The sequence below is a fragment of the Mytilus edulis genome, chromosome 9 (genome assembly GCF_963676685.1).
Source record: "Mytilus edulis chromosome 9, xbMytEdul2.2, whole genome shotgun sequence".
NCBI classification, from domain to species: Eukaryota; Metazoa; Mollusca; class Bivalvia; order Mytilida; family Mytilidae; genus Mytilus; species Mytilus edulis.
In genome coordinates, this window is record NC_092352.1 from 56622183 (window position 1) to 56639910 (window position 17728).

The 17728-nt window shown below is 31.2% G+C and overlaps 1 protein-coding gene across 1 annotated transcript in view; it reads left to right on the forward strand.

The window, feature by feature from the left end:
- Positions 1-17728, forward strand: part of LOC139489809 (uncharacterized) — a 204321-nt gene that overhangs the window by 98148 nt on the left and 88445 nt on the right. Inside the window, exons 94-112 of the mRNA XM_071276656.1 lie at positions 574-705; positions 1749-1925; positions 2723-2851; positions 3388-3573; positions 4553-4675; positions 4960-5145; positions 5515-5643; positions 6598-6783; positions 7544-7666; positions 8193-8384; positions 8700-8828; positions 9664-9846; positions 10240-10371; positions 12934-13119; positions 13944-14066; positions 14855-15037; positions 15325-15468; positions 15917-16105; positions 16691-16825. Coding sequence (XP_071132757.1) covers positions 574-705; positions 1749-1925; positions 2723-2851; positions 3388-3573; positions 4553-4675; positions 4960-5145; positions 5515-5643; positions 6598-6783; positions 7544-7666; positions 8193-8384; positions 8700-8828; positions 9664-9846; positions 10240-10371; positions 12934-13119; positions 13944-14066; positions 14855-15037; positions 15325-15468; positions 15917-16105; positions 16691-16825 — 2967 coding nt within the window. The remainder of the gene's footprint in view (positions 1-573; positions 706-1748; positions 1926-2722; positions 2852-3387; positions 3574-4552; positions 4676-4959; positions 5146-5514; positions 5644-6597; positions 6784-7543; positions 7667-8192; positions 8385-8699; positions 8829-9663; positions 9847-10239; positions 10372-12933; positions 13120-13943; positions 14067-14854; positions 15038-15324; positions 15469-15916; positions 16106-16690; positions 16826-17728) is intronic.

Sequence of the window (17728 nt, forward strand, 5' to 3'; positions counted from 1 at the left end):
TATGTGATTACTTGGCAGTTTTTAAAGTGATTATTGATTACCAGACAAAATATTTCATAATTATTTGATTATTTGATTATCATGAAGAGTATTTTTGATTATTTGATCATCTTGTTTAAAAAAATAATTAATAATTATTTGATTATTTTGTGATTTTGTGAATACTTGGACACACCCATGAAGGGCCTTAATATTGATAAAGTTAAAACAGATTTGTCACTAATTAATATTTTTATTATTATTTTTAAGTAAATGTTTTTTCTTCAAATTCTGAATGACAGCATTTTAATTTTTAATGAAATTTACATGGTGTGAAAATAATTTTTGATATAAGTTACAACTATAATAACTCTTAAATACTTCTTCAAAATTAATTAAGGAAAATTTTTCATTGACAGACCAAAATATCTTTTTCTTGAAAGTTTAATTCATACAGTGTTTTTTTTCAATTGTAAGACTGCACAAGATAATTTGAATGAAAATTTTAAAGGGGGATAATTTGTGCAAGAATGTTTACAATTTTCTATGTGTTTGATGGAAGTATTAACAATTCCTATGTACTTACTTTTTCAGCCTCCTAACAATGTAATACAGTTTGTCAGGACAGGTTCTGGTAACTCTAACGAGTATTTCTTCATCAACCCAACATCTGGAGAGATTATCTTGATCAAATCTGTAGCTGACATTACACAGAGTTTGTTTACTGTAAGTTTTTTCAATTTTCTAAAAATTGTTTTACAGTGAGGGGTCATATCTTTTGAAATTATTTTTTTTGTTGAATTTTGGTAGTTTACTTACTAATTATAGATATCCATAGTTAACATTTATGAAGACAAGAAAAGCATTTTTATTTTGTGTATTTTTGAGGGGGAAAAAATCTACTATATAACCTACAGCTAACACCAGTTATCCTATATTATTTTTTTTGTTTAACATTACATCATGACATAAAGTATCCTATAGCAACATAATGCAAGTATTTTGTACTTCAGGAATTCTAATTTTGTATACTTTGTACTAATTAATTGATTGTTGGTTGCTTAAGGTGGTAGACCTAGGTTAAGGGAAATAACTCTTAAAATCATCAATACGTTTGTGTCAACCATTTTCAAAAACATATTCTAAGCTTCTAGGTTACATAGATTATTTTCAATCTGTTTCAGGTAAATGCTTAAAATACATTGGTGAACTTGGATTTTACAAACGCTTGACTGATTTAAAGAGTTATCTCCCTTAACCTAGGTCTACCTCCTTAATATCCTATTTGTACTGAAGACGCTGATCTAATCAGTAAAAATGTTGTTGTCAATTAAGCGTTATTTCAAAGTACTAAATGATCGCAAAATACCACCATTCAACCTTTTACAAGTTTCATATAAATCATCAAGTTTCTGTTTTTCTTCCATTGGTAAATAAAATCATGCCATGTATATATATTAAAGTAGAATTTGTATATGTAATGTTTTTATTTGAGGCTCATATGGTTTAAAAGATAAACTACAATCAAACTTGTTTATAAAGGTCGCCCTTGAGATCATAGAATACTGACCTTGACCTAAATATGACCTTTAAACTGAGGTTCAAAATACATAGTAAAACTACAGCATGAAAAAAGAGGAGCAGGGGGGTTTGCCTTACAAGTCAGGTTTGCTTAATATAGGTGACCTTCATAACAGGTTCGACTATCCATTAATGTAGTTTGTTATATTTTGAAAACAGGTCATAAACTATTATTTTGAATTTTATAGCTAACAGTAGATGCAAGAGATCAGGGTTTACCACAGAAAGTAGTAGATGTAACAATCACAGTTACTGTGGAACGTACAACTGGTGCCCTAGTTTTTACAGCCCCATCATACAATGCTACAATCAACGAGAATGATGCAGTAGGAAATCTGGTCTGGACAGTCAAAGCTAACCCTGATGTAAGTCTTCCACAGGAGGATTATTTTACTTTTATTTATTTTTTTCAATTTTTAAGAAAATTAATACGTTTTTCATCATTTGGTAAAGATGATTTGCATATGAAATACTTTGTAATTTAGTCTACAAAAGCAATCTTTGAATATATGTTTATTGGTATGAAACCATCTTTAATTGGCTTACCATAAAAAGTATGGAAAGCCACTGGAGCCAAGCATTTAAGTGAACCTAGGTTAAATGTATCCGAGTGCGGGAATTTCTCGCTACATTGAAGACCTGTTGGTGACCCTCTGCTGTTGTTTTTTATTTGGTCGGGTTGTTGTCTCTTTGACACATTCCCCATTTCCATTCTCAATTTTATGTTAATTTAATTAACTCATTATGTTATAATGATATAACGTAATTGATGGTTCATGGGAAAGTAGTGAGGAACAGATATTCAATGGTCAATGGAGTATGCCTTTACTATGAATTTTGTACAAAAAGCCTTTACTATAGAATTGTGTACAAATTGCCTTTACTATAAATGTATCAACTGGGACAAAATTTTAAGCAAACTATGTTTACAATAAGATACAGTTTTGATATGTAACAATTTAATGTGTTATTCTTTGTGAAAATTGAGAAGTGATGTCAAATCTACTAAAAATAATCAGTGAAACATTTAGGCAAAATATTTCATCAAAAAATGATTTGAAGTGTACAATTTTTGTTAAAAATTGCATTGAACTATGAAAAAGAATATTGTGTTAGCTTTATCATGAAAATTAATATTAAAGTTGAATAATTCTATTTATAGCCTGGTATAACATATGCGGTAACTGGATTAAGTTCGGCACCAGAGTATTTTAGTGTTGGTACTACCAGTGGAGCAGTCACAATAAAGAAAGATTTAAGACAGGATCCAGCTGGACTAGCATCTTATCTGGTAAGTTAATGAAATGGTTACCATGGAGTTTTAATTGCTATTTTGTCAAATTTTCTATTTCTTTTTCTGCATTCTAATTTTTTTATGTCAAGCTTTTGGAGTGATATGGGTTTGTTTTTTTGCAGTGGTGTAGCAAGAGAATTTATGATGTAACCATTGAGAATTTTATAGCCATTTTGTAAAATTTTCTTTTATCTTTCTGGTTGCTAATTTTCCATCTCGCACTGATATTTTTTTTTCAGTCAAGTAGAAATTGAACTCAATATGTTATAATGATCTGACGTAATTAACATTGTATGGAAAAGTAACTAGGAACAGGTATTCAATAGTCAATCGAGGATGCCTTTACTATAAATTTGCAAAAACTATAAACTTGTGTATAAATAGCCTTTACTATAAACCTCTGTACACATAGCCTTCAATATAAACTTTTCAACTTGGACAAACTTTCAAGCAAACTATGTTTATAATAAGTGCCCAGTAATCACATACAAAACTTGCTATTTATGTAAATCTTTTGTAAATTTTTATTTTAGCTTCAAGTTGTAGCTACTAAGACCGATGTTAGTGTACAGAAAGCTACAGCTACTGTCAGTATATCTGTAAACAGGAATCTAGCAGATCCCGTCTTCCTACCAAGTAGTTTTTATACAAAGAGCATTGAGGAAACCATAGCAGTGGGAGGAGAAGTTATCAAAGTAGCAGCAACAGACGGAGATCAGGTATGTAACTAAATGTTCTGGTTCTATTTTTCATACATATGTCATTGTTTTTGAAAGCTCATCTTAAAAATAAGATCAGGTATGTAACTTAATGTTCTGGTTCTATTTTTCATACATATGTCATTGTTTTTGAAAGCTCATCTTAAAAATAAGATCATATTATTGTTTGAAAGATCGGCATAAGATATTAAACAAATTTGCAAAACAAAGCAGTTATGCAAATTACTTGTTCATTAGAATTTATATAAGACTTGATGCAGTTATATAAGTATGTAAAAGCAATAGCTCATTTATTTTTAACGAAAAGCCTGAACCCTCTCCCTAGAAATAAAGATAGATGGAAAGAAAAACATCAACAGTACTAGTTAATAGCTCATTTATTTTTAACGAAAAGCCTGAACCCTCTCCCTAGAAATAAAGATAGATGGAAAGAAAAACATCAACAGTACTAGTTAATAGCTCATTTATTTTTAACGAAAAGCCTGAACCCTCTCCCTAGAAATAAAGATAGATGGAAAGAAAAACATCAACAGTACTAGTTAATAGCTCATTTATTTTTAACGAAAAGCCTGAACCCTCTCCCTAGAAATAAAGATAGATGGAAAGAAAAACATCAACAGTACTAGTTAATAGCTCATTTATTTTTAACGAAAAGCCTGAACCCTCTCCCTAGAAATAAAGATAGATGGAAAGAAAAACATCAACAGTACTAGTTAATAGCTCATTTATTTTTAACGAAAAGCCTGAACCCTCTCCCTAGAAATAAAGATAGATGGAAAGAAAAACATCAACAGTACTAGTTAATAGCTCATTTATTTTTAACGAAAAGCCTGAACCCTCTCCCTAGAAATAAAGATAGATGGAAAGAAAAACATCAACAGTACTAATACTATAGATGGATATAATATTTGTTTACATATCAACCAGCTTTGAATGTGTTGTATATTCCATGTTTAATTAATTTCATTTCATGTTGCAGGATACCGTGATGTACACAATGGAAGATAAATCACCACAAAAAGATCTATTCTTTGTAAACTCTCAGACTGGTTCCATTACTCTTATAGCTCCCTTGCTCAACACAGGTGTCAACAATTATACAGTAAGTACCAGTTCAGATTACTCGCAGACTGGTTCCATTACACTTATAGCCCCCTTACTCAACACAGGTGTCAACAATTATACAGTAAGTACCAGTTCAGATTTGAAAAATAATATCAAACTCTAAACTTAAGCTATAGATATTATTATTTTTCTCCAGATGTATGGTGGGTTTGTTTCTCAGTGGGGAAGTATGCAGATTTTTTTTACACTAATATTAAGTAATCACAATATCAAAAAAACAATAAGCAGGCTCTTTTATGAGTATTTGATTTATATTTTCAGTTCAATGTCATAGCTAGTGACCAACGTGCTTCACCTAGAACAGCTACAGCGAGAGTTCATCTAACTATCCTTAGAGATAATTTCGCACCACAGTTCACATTTAATCCATACAATACTGATGTCACAGAAAATACTGTTGATGGTACCAACTTCATTACCGTTACAGCTACAGACCAAGATTTACGTGTAAGTTGATATGATATGGGCATTCTTAAAATAGAAACAAGAAAAAGGATTCTGGTTTTTCCTCTCTGTTTTCTCAAAAAAATACTAAATTTTGATTCGGGATATCTTAATTTGAAATTAGGTGCCAAAAGTTTCTTTCATGTAGTTTATACAAATTTCAAATTCCATAGATTTAATCTGTAAAGTGCTTATTAATTTTTTTTCTATGAACTGTACAGAATTACTTCGAATTATCAAAAATAAGAAACTTACTTTTAAAAACCGAATTCATCTAATTTATAAAAATTGTAGAAAGTTTCATTTTATGCCATGCAATTTGCCATTGATTATATTCATGGTATAGATAAAGTTTCATTTTATGCCTTACAGGGTGCCATTGTGTATGATGTGATAGGTAAAGGATCTGCACCCGCCTTCTTTGATGTTGACCCCGCACAAGGAACCGTCTCTGTGATCAACCAGGCCTTGATGAAAGCTGACAATACACCAGTATATGAGGTATTGTTGTTTTGCCTGTGAATTATGGTTTTACCATTCTGAACTATCTCTTCTTGTTTTATTTATCTGTTTGATGTGATTTTTGCTCATACTATGTTAAGATAATGGTTTGAAATTTGGAGCACAGTCCCTGAAGGTCAAGACACTTCAGGTTTCCAGTATGTATTTCATGAAAGCTATTTAATGAAGGTCAAGACACTTTAGGTTTCCAGTATGTATTTCATGAAAGCTGTTTAATGAAGGTCTAGAAACTTCAGATTTCCAGGATATAGGTCAGCTGTTGATTTTGCTATTTTGTTTTGTATTTACCAGTATTCCTTGGATTTGACCTTTGTGATGTGCTATGGCAACATGAAGGTCAAGAAACTTCAGGTTTCCAGGATATAGGTCAGCTGTTAATTTTGCTATTTTGTTTTGTATTTACCAGTATTCCTTGGACCTTTGTGATGTGTTATGGCAACAAACATTTTGATATCTTGATTACTGTGGATTCATTTCTTTTCGTGGGTATCAATTTTCATGGATTGCTGAAAACTTACATTTACCTTGATATTTGATTTCGTGGTTTTAGCAATCTCTGTATTAAAAAACCTTTTGAAAATATGTTATTTGTTGAACATTTGAATTCGTGGTTAACCTGTATTCATAAAACCCACGAAAATTGGTAACCAACAAATAATAATGAATCCACAGTAGCTAAAATTATTTGTAAACTTGGTCAGAAGATTTTGAAAGTACATTAGTTTCATAAAAAGCCTGAGAAATTAGAATAGACCAGATTTCCACACAACTCTACTTTTTTTCCAAATTTCAAGATTTGAATTTTTTGGAATATTTAAGTAAGTTCTTTTCATGGCATTGCAAGCTAAACATTTAATCGTATATCATTGCGATTATCATATCTTCTTGAAATTAAGCCCTAAATTAATTTTATTATCTTCTTGAATATTTTAGTTGGAATTGATAGCCTACGATTCTGTGTACCCCAACAACCGTGGAAATTCCACTGTTAGAATCACAATGCAGAGAAACTTGGGTCGACCAGCATTTGTAGGAGGACCATACTCGGCCACAATTAATGACTTGTATACTCTAGGACAGTTTGTTCTTCAAGTGAATGCCAATGATACTATAGACAATGTAAGTACTTTAAATTAAGAAATTATTGCATGCATTCATTATTGTGATTTTGTCATTTTATACTAAAATGTGATTTTATTTTTTGCGATATTGAGAAAAATCCTGTTAATTCATATAAATCAATTTCAAAATGCTAGTTTAGATTATTGTGATAATAACCCTGTCGCATTTTTCGCAATAATGAAAACATCGCAATAATTTTTGAATTGACAGTAAATAAAAACTGATTTTTTAACTCCTCTAAAAAATGAAAACAACTCGTTATAATTTCATGTGTCTGAAGCGCTTTTTCTTGATTTACCTTCGTCAGGAACTCTCAAAGCCGAATATTTGAAAGCCAAGAATTTAAAATGACTGAAAACGTTGACAAGCTATAAAGGTTAATATTTCATGGTTAACAGTACATAAACTTTTCATGCAGGGTTTAATTTCACTACATTTAGTACCAATATTAATGATTTGTAAAAAAAAAACCATTTGTCATTTGCATATAGGGATTTTATGTTGTGTATTAGGAATATACTATATCCACATACTTGACCATTACTATGAAATTAGAATGACCAGGAAAGAAAATGCTAGTTTATGATTTTTTAATTGATTTACTTCTGTGCCACAGAAGGGGTATGAGGTAAATAAATGTTCATGAGATGACACAACAATACAAGCAAATCACCATAAATAGATCACTTTACTCTACTTTTTGTCATTTTCTTATCAAAATTTAATTGTTCTATGGTATCTTTTTTTGTAATTACAGGATCCAGTTACATATGAAATAATGGGAACTGCTCAGGCCCTAGAATATTATTACATAGAACCAACAACTGGAAGAATTACACTGAAGAAACTTCTGACAGAAGGCACACAGTCAGAAGATAGGGTAACTAGACATATTTACACTTGTTGGAAAATTTGTCCACCATTATGTAAAATCAAACAAAATAAAAAAAATTGGCATCACAATTAAAAAGTGATTGTTGCTTGAAGTCAGAGAGTTAATCAGAGCAGATCTAAATTCATTCCGAGACAAAATTCAGCTAAATACCAAAAAATGTAAATACATTTATTGAAGATAGAATTAAAACAATGCACCCTAATAGGGGAAAATTAAATAGACAGACATATAGACAAAATTTTGTCATGTGACTGTTACGTCATCAACATTTTTTTGTGATTTACTCCCTTCAAAATGGAATTTAGAATTAAATTATAAGGAATGACTGTAATATTTTTTCTGTCTTTTCGAAATAACATCATAAATGTGGTGCACACTTTAAAATATCCTGCTACGCTGTAGACAGAAAAAATATTACAGTCATTCCTTAAATAAGCTACTACTGAAGTAATAGAAAAAATTTCAAGAAATGATTGAATTCTAATAACCTTCCTGCTTTATTATTTTTCAGATTACAATAAGAGCTTGTGATATCAGAACACCAATACAATGTATCAGTATTGTTGCTACTATTACAATCGTTAGAAACCAACAGACACCGACATTTACTAACCTTCCTGCTGGAGTAAATCTAGAACAAGGACATGATGTAGGGAGTCTTGCTTTTACTGCTTCTGCAAGAGATAATGACCTTAGAGCACCTGTAAGCTTATATAATAGATATATATTGTTTCGATGTGCCAGTGTAATATTTCTCCACTAAACTAGTTTCAGTTCCATTTGAAAATGTTTTATATTAAATTCAGGTTTTTTATGGGGAAATACACAAGACATATTTTTTATTTTTTCATTTAAAAACATTGATTGAAATTTGATTAATAAGAAATGAAGGTATGTCTTAAGTAAACTTTTACAAAATTAAATGATTTTTTTCTATTTATAATTAGTAAATTTGTAATTGGTATGTGTGCAAAAAGACATTTTACTGTTTAAAATCTTAAAAATTAATGTTTTTTAGGGAATGTTGCAATTTGAAAAAATTGGCATGTATCCTGCTCCATCGTTCTTTGATGTAAACATGACATCTGGAATAGTGACAGCATCAAGACCTTTAACAGAGGATGCTTTACAGACTAATCCATACAGGGTAAGTACATACTGTGGATTCATTGTTATTTATGGGATACCAAATTTTGGGGGTAACGGTGAACCCTGTATTGGAGTTTTCCAGGTTTAAGAAAGTACAAATTTATAAGCTAGTATGTAGGCTTGAAGTCAAAACTGTGAAATCAAATATCTATGAAAATACAAGTTCTTTAATTCACAAAAATTGATACCGATAAAGATAAATTAATTCACAGAACTCAAGTTTTCTTTTAATTTATAGAAAGGAACATGGAAGTTGAGTGTTATATTAGCTTTTTAACATTTTCCTGCTGATAGAGTGTGAATTTGATATCTTACATGCACAATTGCTTTATCCCATCCTTAGTATATTAAGAAAGGGCTAAAAGTAATTTTAAAAGTACATGTGAAGCAGCACAAACTAATCTATGCAATGACAGAAAATGGAGAACAACCACACAGCTAAAGCCACAATCCTAATGTGAAACAAATTCAGAATTTTCATTCCCTTAATAATAACAATATTTGCCAGCAGGAAATGTTATACAGTAAATTCAGAAATTATTGCGATGAATTTAATATTGTGAAAATGCGACAGGGTGATAATCACAATAATTTAAACTCGCATTTTGACATTTTTTTCTATGAATAAAACAAGATTTTTCTGAATATTGCAAAAATTAAAATCGCATTTTAGTCTTAAATGACAAAATTGCAATAATAAATGCACACAATACTTTCTGAATTTACAGTATCTGAATCTAGATGCCTTTAAAAATACCAAGATTATTTTGTTTTTGCAAAATTGAATGGATAAACAGCAGCATGTAACAATAATTTGTTGTATTTTTTGACAGCTTGAACTAGTTGTTTATGATAGTATGTATCCAACCGACAGAGCCACTGGTACAGTCACTTTTACCGTAAACCGTAATCCAAGTACGCCAACTTGTGATCTTGCGACTTTCCAGTCTACTCCACCAGAAAACACTGCACTAGGAGAGCTTGTAATTGATGTAAATGCGACTGATGATGATGGGGTGAGTTAAATCAGAAACAATTTTTACGGATGGTCAATGCCTGAATTTCAAAACAACATTTTCTGTAAATGATGTTTTGTTCAACTAGGGATTGACAGTACATCAAAATAATCTGAAAAATAAAGCCAGGTGTATTTCTTGTTTTTGAAACACATGCATTTTAAAATCCACTTTTGGTGGGAAAAGATTGTCTGCATTTTTCATACAAAATGTTAGGAAAGAAAAGCATTTTACTGTTTAAAATTTGAACCAAAAATAAGAAGAAAATAAAAATATGTTGTCAGAAGTGTGGCTCTCTGAAATATTCCTAATTAAATTTTATAAACTTCTCTTCCAATTGTAGTCTCTAAATGTACGTGAATAATTTCAGAAATGTATTTTTTTTACTTGCAGGATAAACTGACCTATAGCTTTGATGCAGCTACAACTGATGCTACAGAAAGGAACTTCTTATATATCAACCCAGAAAATGGTGTCATCACTCTGAAAAGATTGTTTACAACTACAACTCAAAATAGCTTTGTGGTAAGTTTATATGCAGCTTAATATTTAGAATAGAGAAGAAAGGGTAAGGGTTATCCATCCATGACACTAAATCAGTATGTATGGGCAGAAAAAAAACACAAAAACAAAGGAACTGATATGTTATTGCTGTTCTTCATCTCAAAGTCACAGTGACCCTACAACATGGAGCAAAACTCTCACCTTGCTTTTAGCAATGGTTTAAGGGCATACGATACAGTTACAGGGGAGGTAATGACGTTGCTAACGTCAAATGTTATTTTCGCGATGTCAAACTGTGACATATTGGGAAAAGATGCATTTTTCGACTGATTTTTATCATTCCAACTGATTTCATTTGTAAATGAGTGCATGGACCCCTATTTTTTAAAACGACATTTTGTTTCATTTTGCATGGAGATTATGTGGACCAAATTTTATAAAACTGTAAATAGTGCTATTTTTTTAATTTTGATAAATATACAGCAAAAAATGACGATTTTTTCTCAATTCATGACCATTTGATAAATATGAGTTATGTCTGAATAAAAAATGCATACATTTTTATGATACTTAAAAAATACAGAAATAACAAATTATTTAACAAAAAACAATTTGTGTTTATCTTTTAAAACAAAAAAGTTATGTCTTTCTTTTGAAAAAGAAAATACGGCCACAAATCTGAATTTTGAGCAAATATAAAAAATTTCGACCTCATTTTTTTCAAAAAGTAGCACATGAAGGTATATATTTTATTACATATTTGATTTAATCAGGTGAAAAAAAGCCTATATGCAAATTTTCATCAACTTTAAATACAGGTTCAAAACTGTATTGTATGCCCTTAAGCCTTATTCTTTGTTAAGTGACAATCACACCTCAACTGTGAATTGAAGAACAAAGCCATGGAGTAATATCAATATCTATAAAATGAATTTTGCAAAGAAATTGCACATTTTACTGTGATAATCACATTGAAGATGGCCAAAACAATACAAACATTAAGACAACCACTTAGCACATTTAGATATTTGTTAATATAAGTTATTAAATGATGGATATTTGTTCCAATATATCAAAATTTTTAAAAGAATATAGCCGATAGTTTTAATTAGGGCCCCGCCGACGGCGGGTCGCCCTATAGTGATCAGTCTGTCCGTCCGTCCGTCTGTCCGTCCGTCCGTAACACTTTCGTGTCCGCTCCATATCTAGAGAACCGTTATGATTTCATACTTAATACTTAACATGATTATTAACCAACACCAGAGGGTGTGTCATGTTGTATGTACAACTTCCTAGGTCAAAGGTCAAGGTCAAAAACTTTGGTTTCAGTTGACAACCCCGTGTCCTGTGGTGAAGATCGTGTCCGCTCCATATCTAGATAACCATTATGATTTCAAAGTTTATACTTGACATCCATTTTAACAACCACCAGAGGGTGTGTCATGATGTATGTACAACTTCCTAGGTCAAAGGTCAAGGTCAAAAACTTTGGTTTCGAGTTGACAATCCTGTGTCCTGTGGTGAAGATCGTGTCCGCTCCATATCTAGATAATCGTTATGATTCCAAAGTATATACTTGTCATACATTTTAACCACCACCAGAGGGCGTGTCATGATGTATGTACAACTTCCTAGGTCAAAGGTCAACGTCAAAAAAACTTTGGTTTCAGTTGACAACCCTGTGTCCTGTGGTGAAGATTGTGTCCGCTCTATATCTTGAAAACCGTTATGATTTCAAATATTATACTTGACATCTATTTTAACCAACACCAGAGGGTGTGTCATGATATATGTACCACTTCCTAGGTCAAAGGTCTGTCTGTCTGTTGGTCTGTCCATCGCTAACAAATTTGATCCACATTATATTTTGAGAGGACAGCTGTTATTATTTCATACTTTATACCTGACAAACATTTTCAACTTAACATATATATTAACCAACACAAGAGAATGTGTCATAATGTATGCATCCTAGGTCTAAGATCAGTCTGTCGGTCTGTCCATCTGTTCGTTGTTCTTAACAAATTGTGTCCGCTCTACCTCTCGAGAACCATTAATATTTCATACTTTATACTTGGTGGGTCATAATATATTGAAGGCATAATTCTAAAAATATGTGACAAATATCAATTGGGCAGCACCTTTAAACATATTGTTCAAACATCAATCCATATATCCAGAAGTCACCTTAGAGTAGTAATCAATGAGTTCACATCATGCAGTCATATCACTATTATACTATGAAAGTAAGATGAGAATATTTATCAGTTTTAACTTAAAATCTTAGATCAAAATCACACATGAGACTATGTAATAACTTCAAATAATGCTTCATATCAGATTATCCATACAACTTATTTACCCCACGTTATTGACAGCGGGGCCCACAGAGATGGCTCCCATCTCAATGATATCTAGTTTTTTTTATTCTGCTTTTGCAGCCTTAAAAGATAAAACTTAATCTGTTCCAAATTTTGTTTGCCAAATACCCTTCCTCTTGAAAAGAAAGAGTTTAAAAAATCAATTATTAAAGTAGAATACATTGTAACATTGACATGAAGTTTTTATCAATTTTTATTTCAGTTTAATGTAATTGCAACAGACACAGGAGGAAGTACAGCTTCATGTGGTGTCAACATCAATGTTATACGGGATGCTGCACCAACCTTCATCCCAACATCATACTATCTACAGATTGATGAAACGTCACCAGTCAACAAACAAAATCCACCTCTCCTTGTAGTGACAGCTACTGATAGCGATAGAAAGGTTTGTGTTCTATATTTATAACCAAAAGTTGGTCGACTTTATTAAAATCTAGTACTTAATAGAGAAACTGAACATTTTGGTTAAAATGCTTACTGATTTTGATATTCTAGAGCATGCAGTGATTATTCAGAGTTTAAAGAATGACTGAAATATCTTACTTTAAAATAAGTCAATAAAAGGTTATACAGATAATAAATTGTTAGATATCCATTCTTATTTGAAAATATTCATTGTCCTCAACACTAAAGACAAGAAATGCATTCTATATGATATAGTTAAACAACTCATATTTGGGATTTTTTGGCATTGTCTGATGAGTTTGCACAAAGTCCCTTGCAACTTTTTGTTTTATCTGTTTTTTAAGTGATCTGTTTATTTTATTCATGAGGAATGATAGCTAATAGTCTGTTTGCCAATTTCCTTAATAAATCCTGTAATTAGAGATCCCTTTCTTGGTTGTCTCCCTTAGGAGGAATATTAATTTTTATTGACAATGGAGTGCTAGCAGAAAGGACAAATGTATATGTGCATAATGTGTGTAAACTAAGTTCTTCAAATCAATTAATAATATTAAGTTTGTTGTTAAGCTAAATACTTTGGGTACCAGAAGTTATTTTTCAATAAAACTTTAATATTTAAAACACTGATTAATATTTCAACATATCATACTTTTAGTGGGCAAAAGCATATTTCGTCTGGCATAGAACCAGTCTTTGATTGACAAAGAGAAGTAATTTGTTTAAAAATGTGTAATATCAGAATCAAATTGTTAATAGGACTTTTCTCACTATACTATTCAAAATAATTTTGTTTTTGTTTTTCAGCAACCTTTTGTGTATGGTATAGCAGGAGATCTCCAAAGTCCATATTACTTTGCTGTCAACAGTTCTACTGGTGGTATTTATGTAAGGAATGATCTGAAGAAAGATGTTGAAACCAGATACAGTGTACGTTTAATTATAGAAAAGAAAATGCTGTGTTATCATAGTTCACAAGGCCTCAATTGCATCTTTACCTTTATCTGCACTTACGGTCATGATTCTCTGTTGGGCATTCCAACAAAGCGTGGATGCCATAAAACAATCAAGGCACCAAGTCAGGAGCCTAAACAAGATAGAAATTACTTACTCTAAAAAAGTACAGTTAAAATCTTAGAATAAATCTACAAATTAACATAACACAAACAAAAGTCTCCACACAATACTGTCTCATTAACTTATGTTTCACACACTTTAAATTCTAATTCGTAAACTCAAACGAACATAAAATATTTATCAAATAACCACAAACTCTTACATGGGAGACGCCACCTGCAGAGACAAGCGCACATTTTATTATAAATATGAGTATAATATTGTTGAAAGTTCATATGAATATATAGCTGTTAAACAGCTTGTACTGGTTTCCTCATACTTGTGGTCCACAAATATGAAAATAAATAATATGAATAATAATATTATCTATTTTGCAAATTGTTACTGTACACTTTGACTGCAATGGCTCGAATGACTTTAAACCACCTGAGTTCACTCGTCCATGAACTCAATATCCCACTCGAACCGACCTTACTATAATTTACTAAACACGTTTTTACTTTAAACAAACAGCATTTTACATGTTCGATTTGTACAACTTTGATAAATAGATATATGTTATTTATCATTATTATGTAGTTTACATACATTACTTTAGTTCACTGCAAGTGGTGTTTTAATTTAAAATGCTTCTTTTTTAGTTGAAAGTGACAGCCTACGATCCAGGATCCTTGGGTAAAACTGCCACGGCAACAGTAACAATAGATGTCGTACATAATCCACACCCTCCTGTACTGGCACCTGTATCATTCTCCACAACTATTTGGGAGTACGTACCCGTCAGCTCTAACATCCTCAATATCACAGCCACAGATAGTGATCAGGTATATATTTAATAGCAGCAATTATGGAGCTGGGAGTTGATTTGAATTTATGGTTGAAGTGTTACATATATAAACACTGTTAATGGAAACAATTTTTTTTTTATTCATTTATATTGCAATGCATTTTTACTTTTATAGGTAAAAAATCTGAAGGACTTTACATAACTTTACCATAAATGAATTGTAATACAATGTATCTAATTCAGAATTGTAATACAATGTATGTGTTTCAGGATTACAATAACATGTATGTTTTTCAGGATTGTAATACAATGTTTCTATTACAGGATCCTTTACGATATGTATTGTTCAGCGATGGATCAATGGAATCAGCTAGGGCACTCCAGTACTTCAGTATCAATCCAGATAACGGACTCATCACTGTTTCAAAAGACCTTCAGACAGATACTACAAAAGCCAAAGTTTACAATGTACAATTTTATTTCTAAACTTTTTATGACACTCCCATAGTGACAGGGGCATTGCGTGTTACCCTCTAATCTTTTATCTTTCAGACTGTACAATTGATAATGCAAAGATTAGTGGGGGCATTCATTTTGTCAGACATCTTTTATTTCATAATTAGATAGTAAATGGTAATATTGTTCATTGATTTAATAATTTTTAATGTTTAGCAAAAAAAAGTCAAATGCTGTTTTTTTTTCTTTAGGTAAGAAAGACATTTATAATTGAAAGGTTCAAATTAAAAACAATATTTTGAAGATGTAGGACATGTTTTGAGTAAATGGATTTATTCAATATATTTTTTTATGCTGAAAATATTACCTGTCCTAATTACATATTAATTTTTCTACATTTACAATTTCAAATAATTTCTAAAAATTTATCTTTAAAAAAAATTCTTTTCCTTTCTTGTAGATGAAAGTGAGAGTTCGGGACCAGAAACTAGACTTTGAAAAGGATGCCACTGGTGATGTGACTATTAACGTTAATCGTAACGAGCAATCACCTCAGTTCCAAGGTCTACCATATACCAGGACATTGTCAGAAAACTCTCTCCTGTCGACATCAGTGTTCACACTGTCAGCCATTGATAATGACATCAGGGTAGGATATATTTAGGGCTATTCCATTGATTAGTGAGTGGGAGGGTAGGAAAGGACTTTAAAAATATCCCTACAACCAAGAACTATTTTTTAGATAATTTTGCATAATGTTAATAGTTGCAAACTGAAAAAAGACCCAAAACCCACTCAGTAATTTAACTTCCTTTTCTATCCTCCCACAAACATTTTAATGGAATAGCTCTAATCATTTACTCTAGTATAATATTGATGATTCAATAAGTATCAGCAACTTGGTTTCAATAACTTGTAACTTCAGACAGTTCTGGTTGTTCTATAATAATATTAGTTTTGATACACAATTGTATAATATATATTTAGCATCCAAATCCTATTTTATTTGGTTTACCTGAAGAAAAATATGTTAAGAGCAACAAAAATTTGTGTTTTTCCAAAAATTATGTTTTTTCTCTACATGTAGAATGTAGATAAAAAGAAAAAGGAAAATCTCTGGTCCAAATGCAAGTTTAACACTAACAAACTTGTGAATGTCCAGTAAAAAATATTCTGACCTGTACTAGTAACTGTTCACTGTACAATATATTTATCCTATTTTTGTTTATTACAGGGTACAATGACATATGGAATATTTGGAGATATTTCTGCCCCATACTTTTTCAAACTGGCAAACTCTCTTGGCGTTCCTGCAGGAAGAATTGTCCTGCAGAATGATTTGAAGAATGAAGATTCCACAAATTACATTGTAAGTTCTAAATACTATTTAAGTATCCAGAAAACATTCTTATTTTCAGGGCTTCTGTACAGAACAATTGATACTTCTGTTTCTTTTTAGGCATTTTAGAAATGAATGAGGGATAGTTTCCTTAAAAATTAAGGACCTCCATTTCAAAATTATAAGATTGTTAGTTTTCCTACTGAAGGTTTGTAGTTCTCTATCTTCTAGCACTATAGCTTCCTCTATCAGGCCAAAAAAAAATATATGTCTGTTTCCTGCTGCCAAGGCAAAAAAATCAGGGTCGGTAGGTCGGGATTTTTTTTTTTTTTTTTTTTTTTTTTTTTTTTTTTTTTTTTTTATTATCCCTGTCAGATTTGCAGATGGTTAAATGTCATGTTTGGTTAGGGTACTGTACCCTAAAATAATTTAATCTCTTTAAAGAAGCTTTAATTGAATAATCCTCCCAGTGCCAACATTTTTTGTAGCACATTTGTGCTGGGAGCAGCCATTTTCATTGTTTGGGTATAGTAAAATACGGAAACGATTTTTTTTCCGGAATTGAATAAAAAGATCTAGGGTCAGGGGCTTTGAGTCAGGGTCGGTCAGGAAACAGTCATATATTTTTTTTGGCCTCCTTAAAAAATTGGCTGCCACAAAAGTGCATCAAAGTGATGAAAGTGACATTAAACACCAACCAATAAAGCAATCACATTTTAGCTAAGACATCAATATTTATCTGAACCAATACACTGTCTAAAGGTATGCTAAGCCTTTCGTTAGAGTTTTCAGTCACTGACCACTGTATTGATTTATGACATGCTATTTCGACCAGTGTTTACCTAAGATTATCTTTTATAGAATTTTTATAAATAATTAGTGATACATTGTTATTGTTCATGAAAAAGTATTTAAAATGTTTACAAAACAATT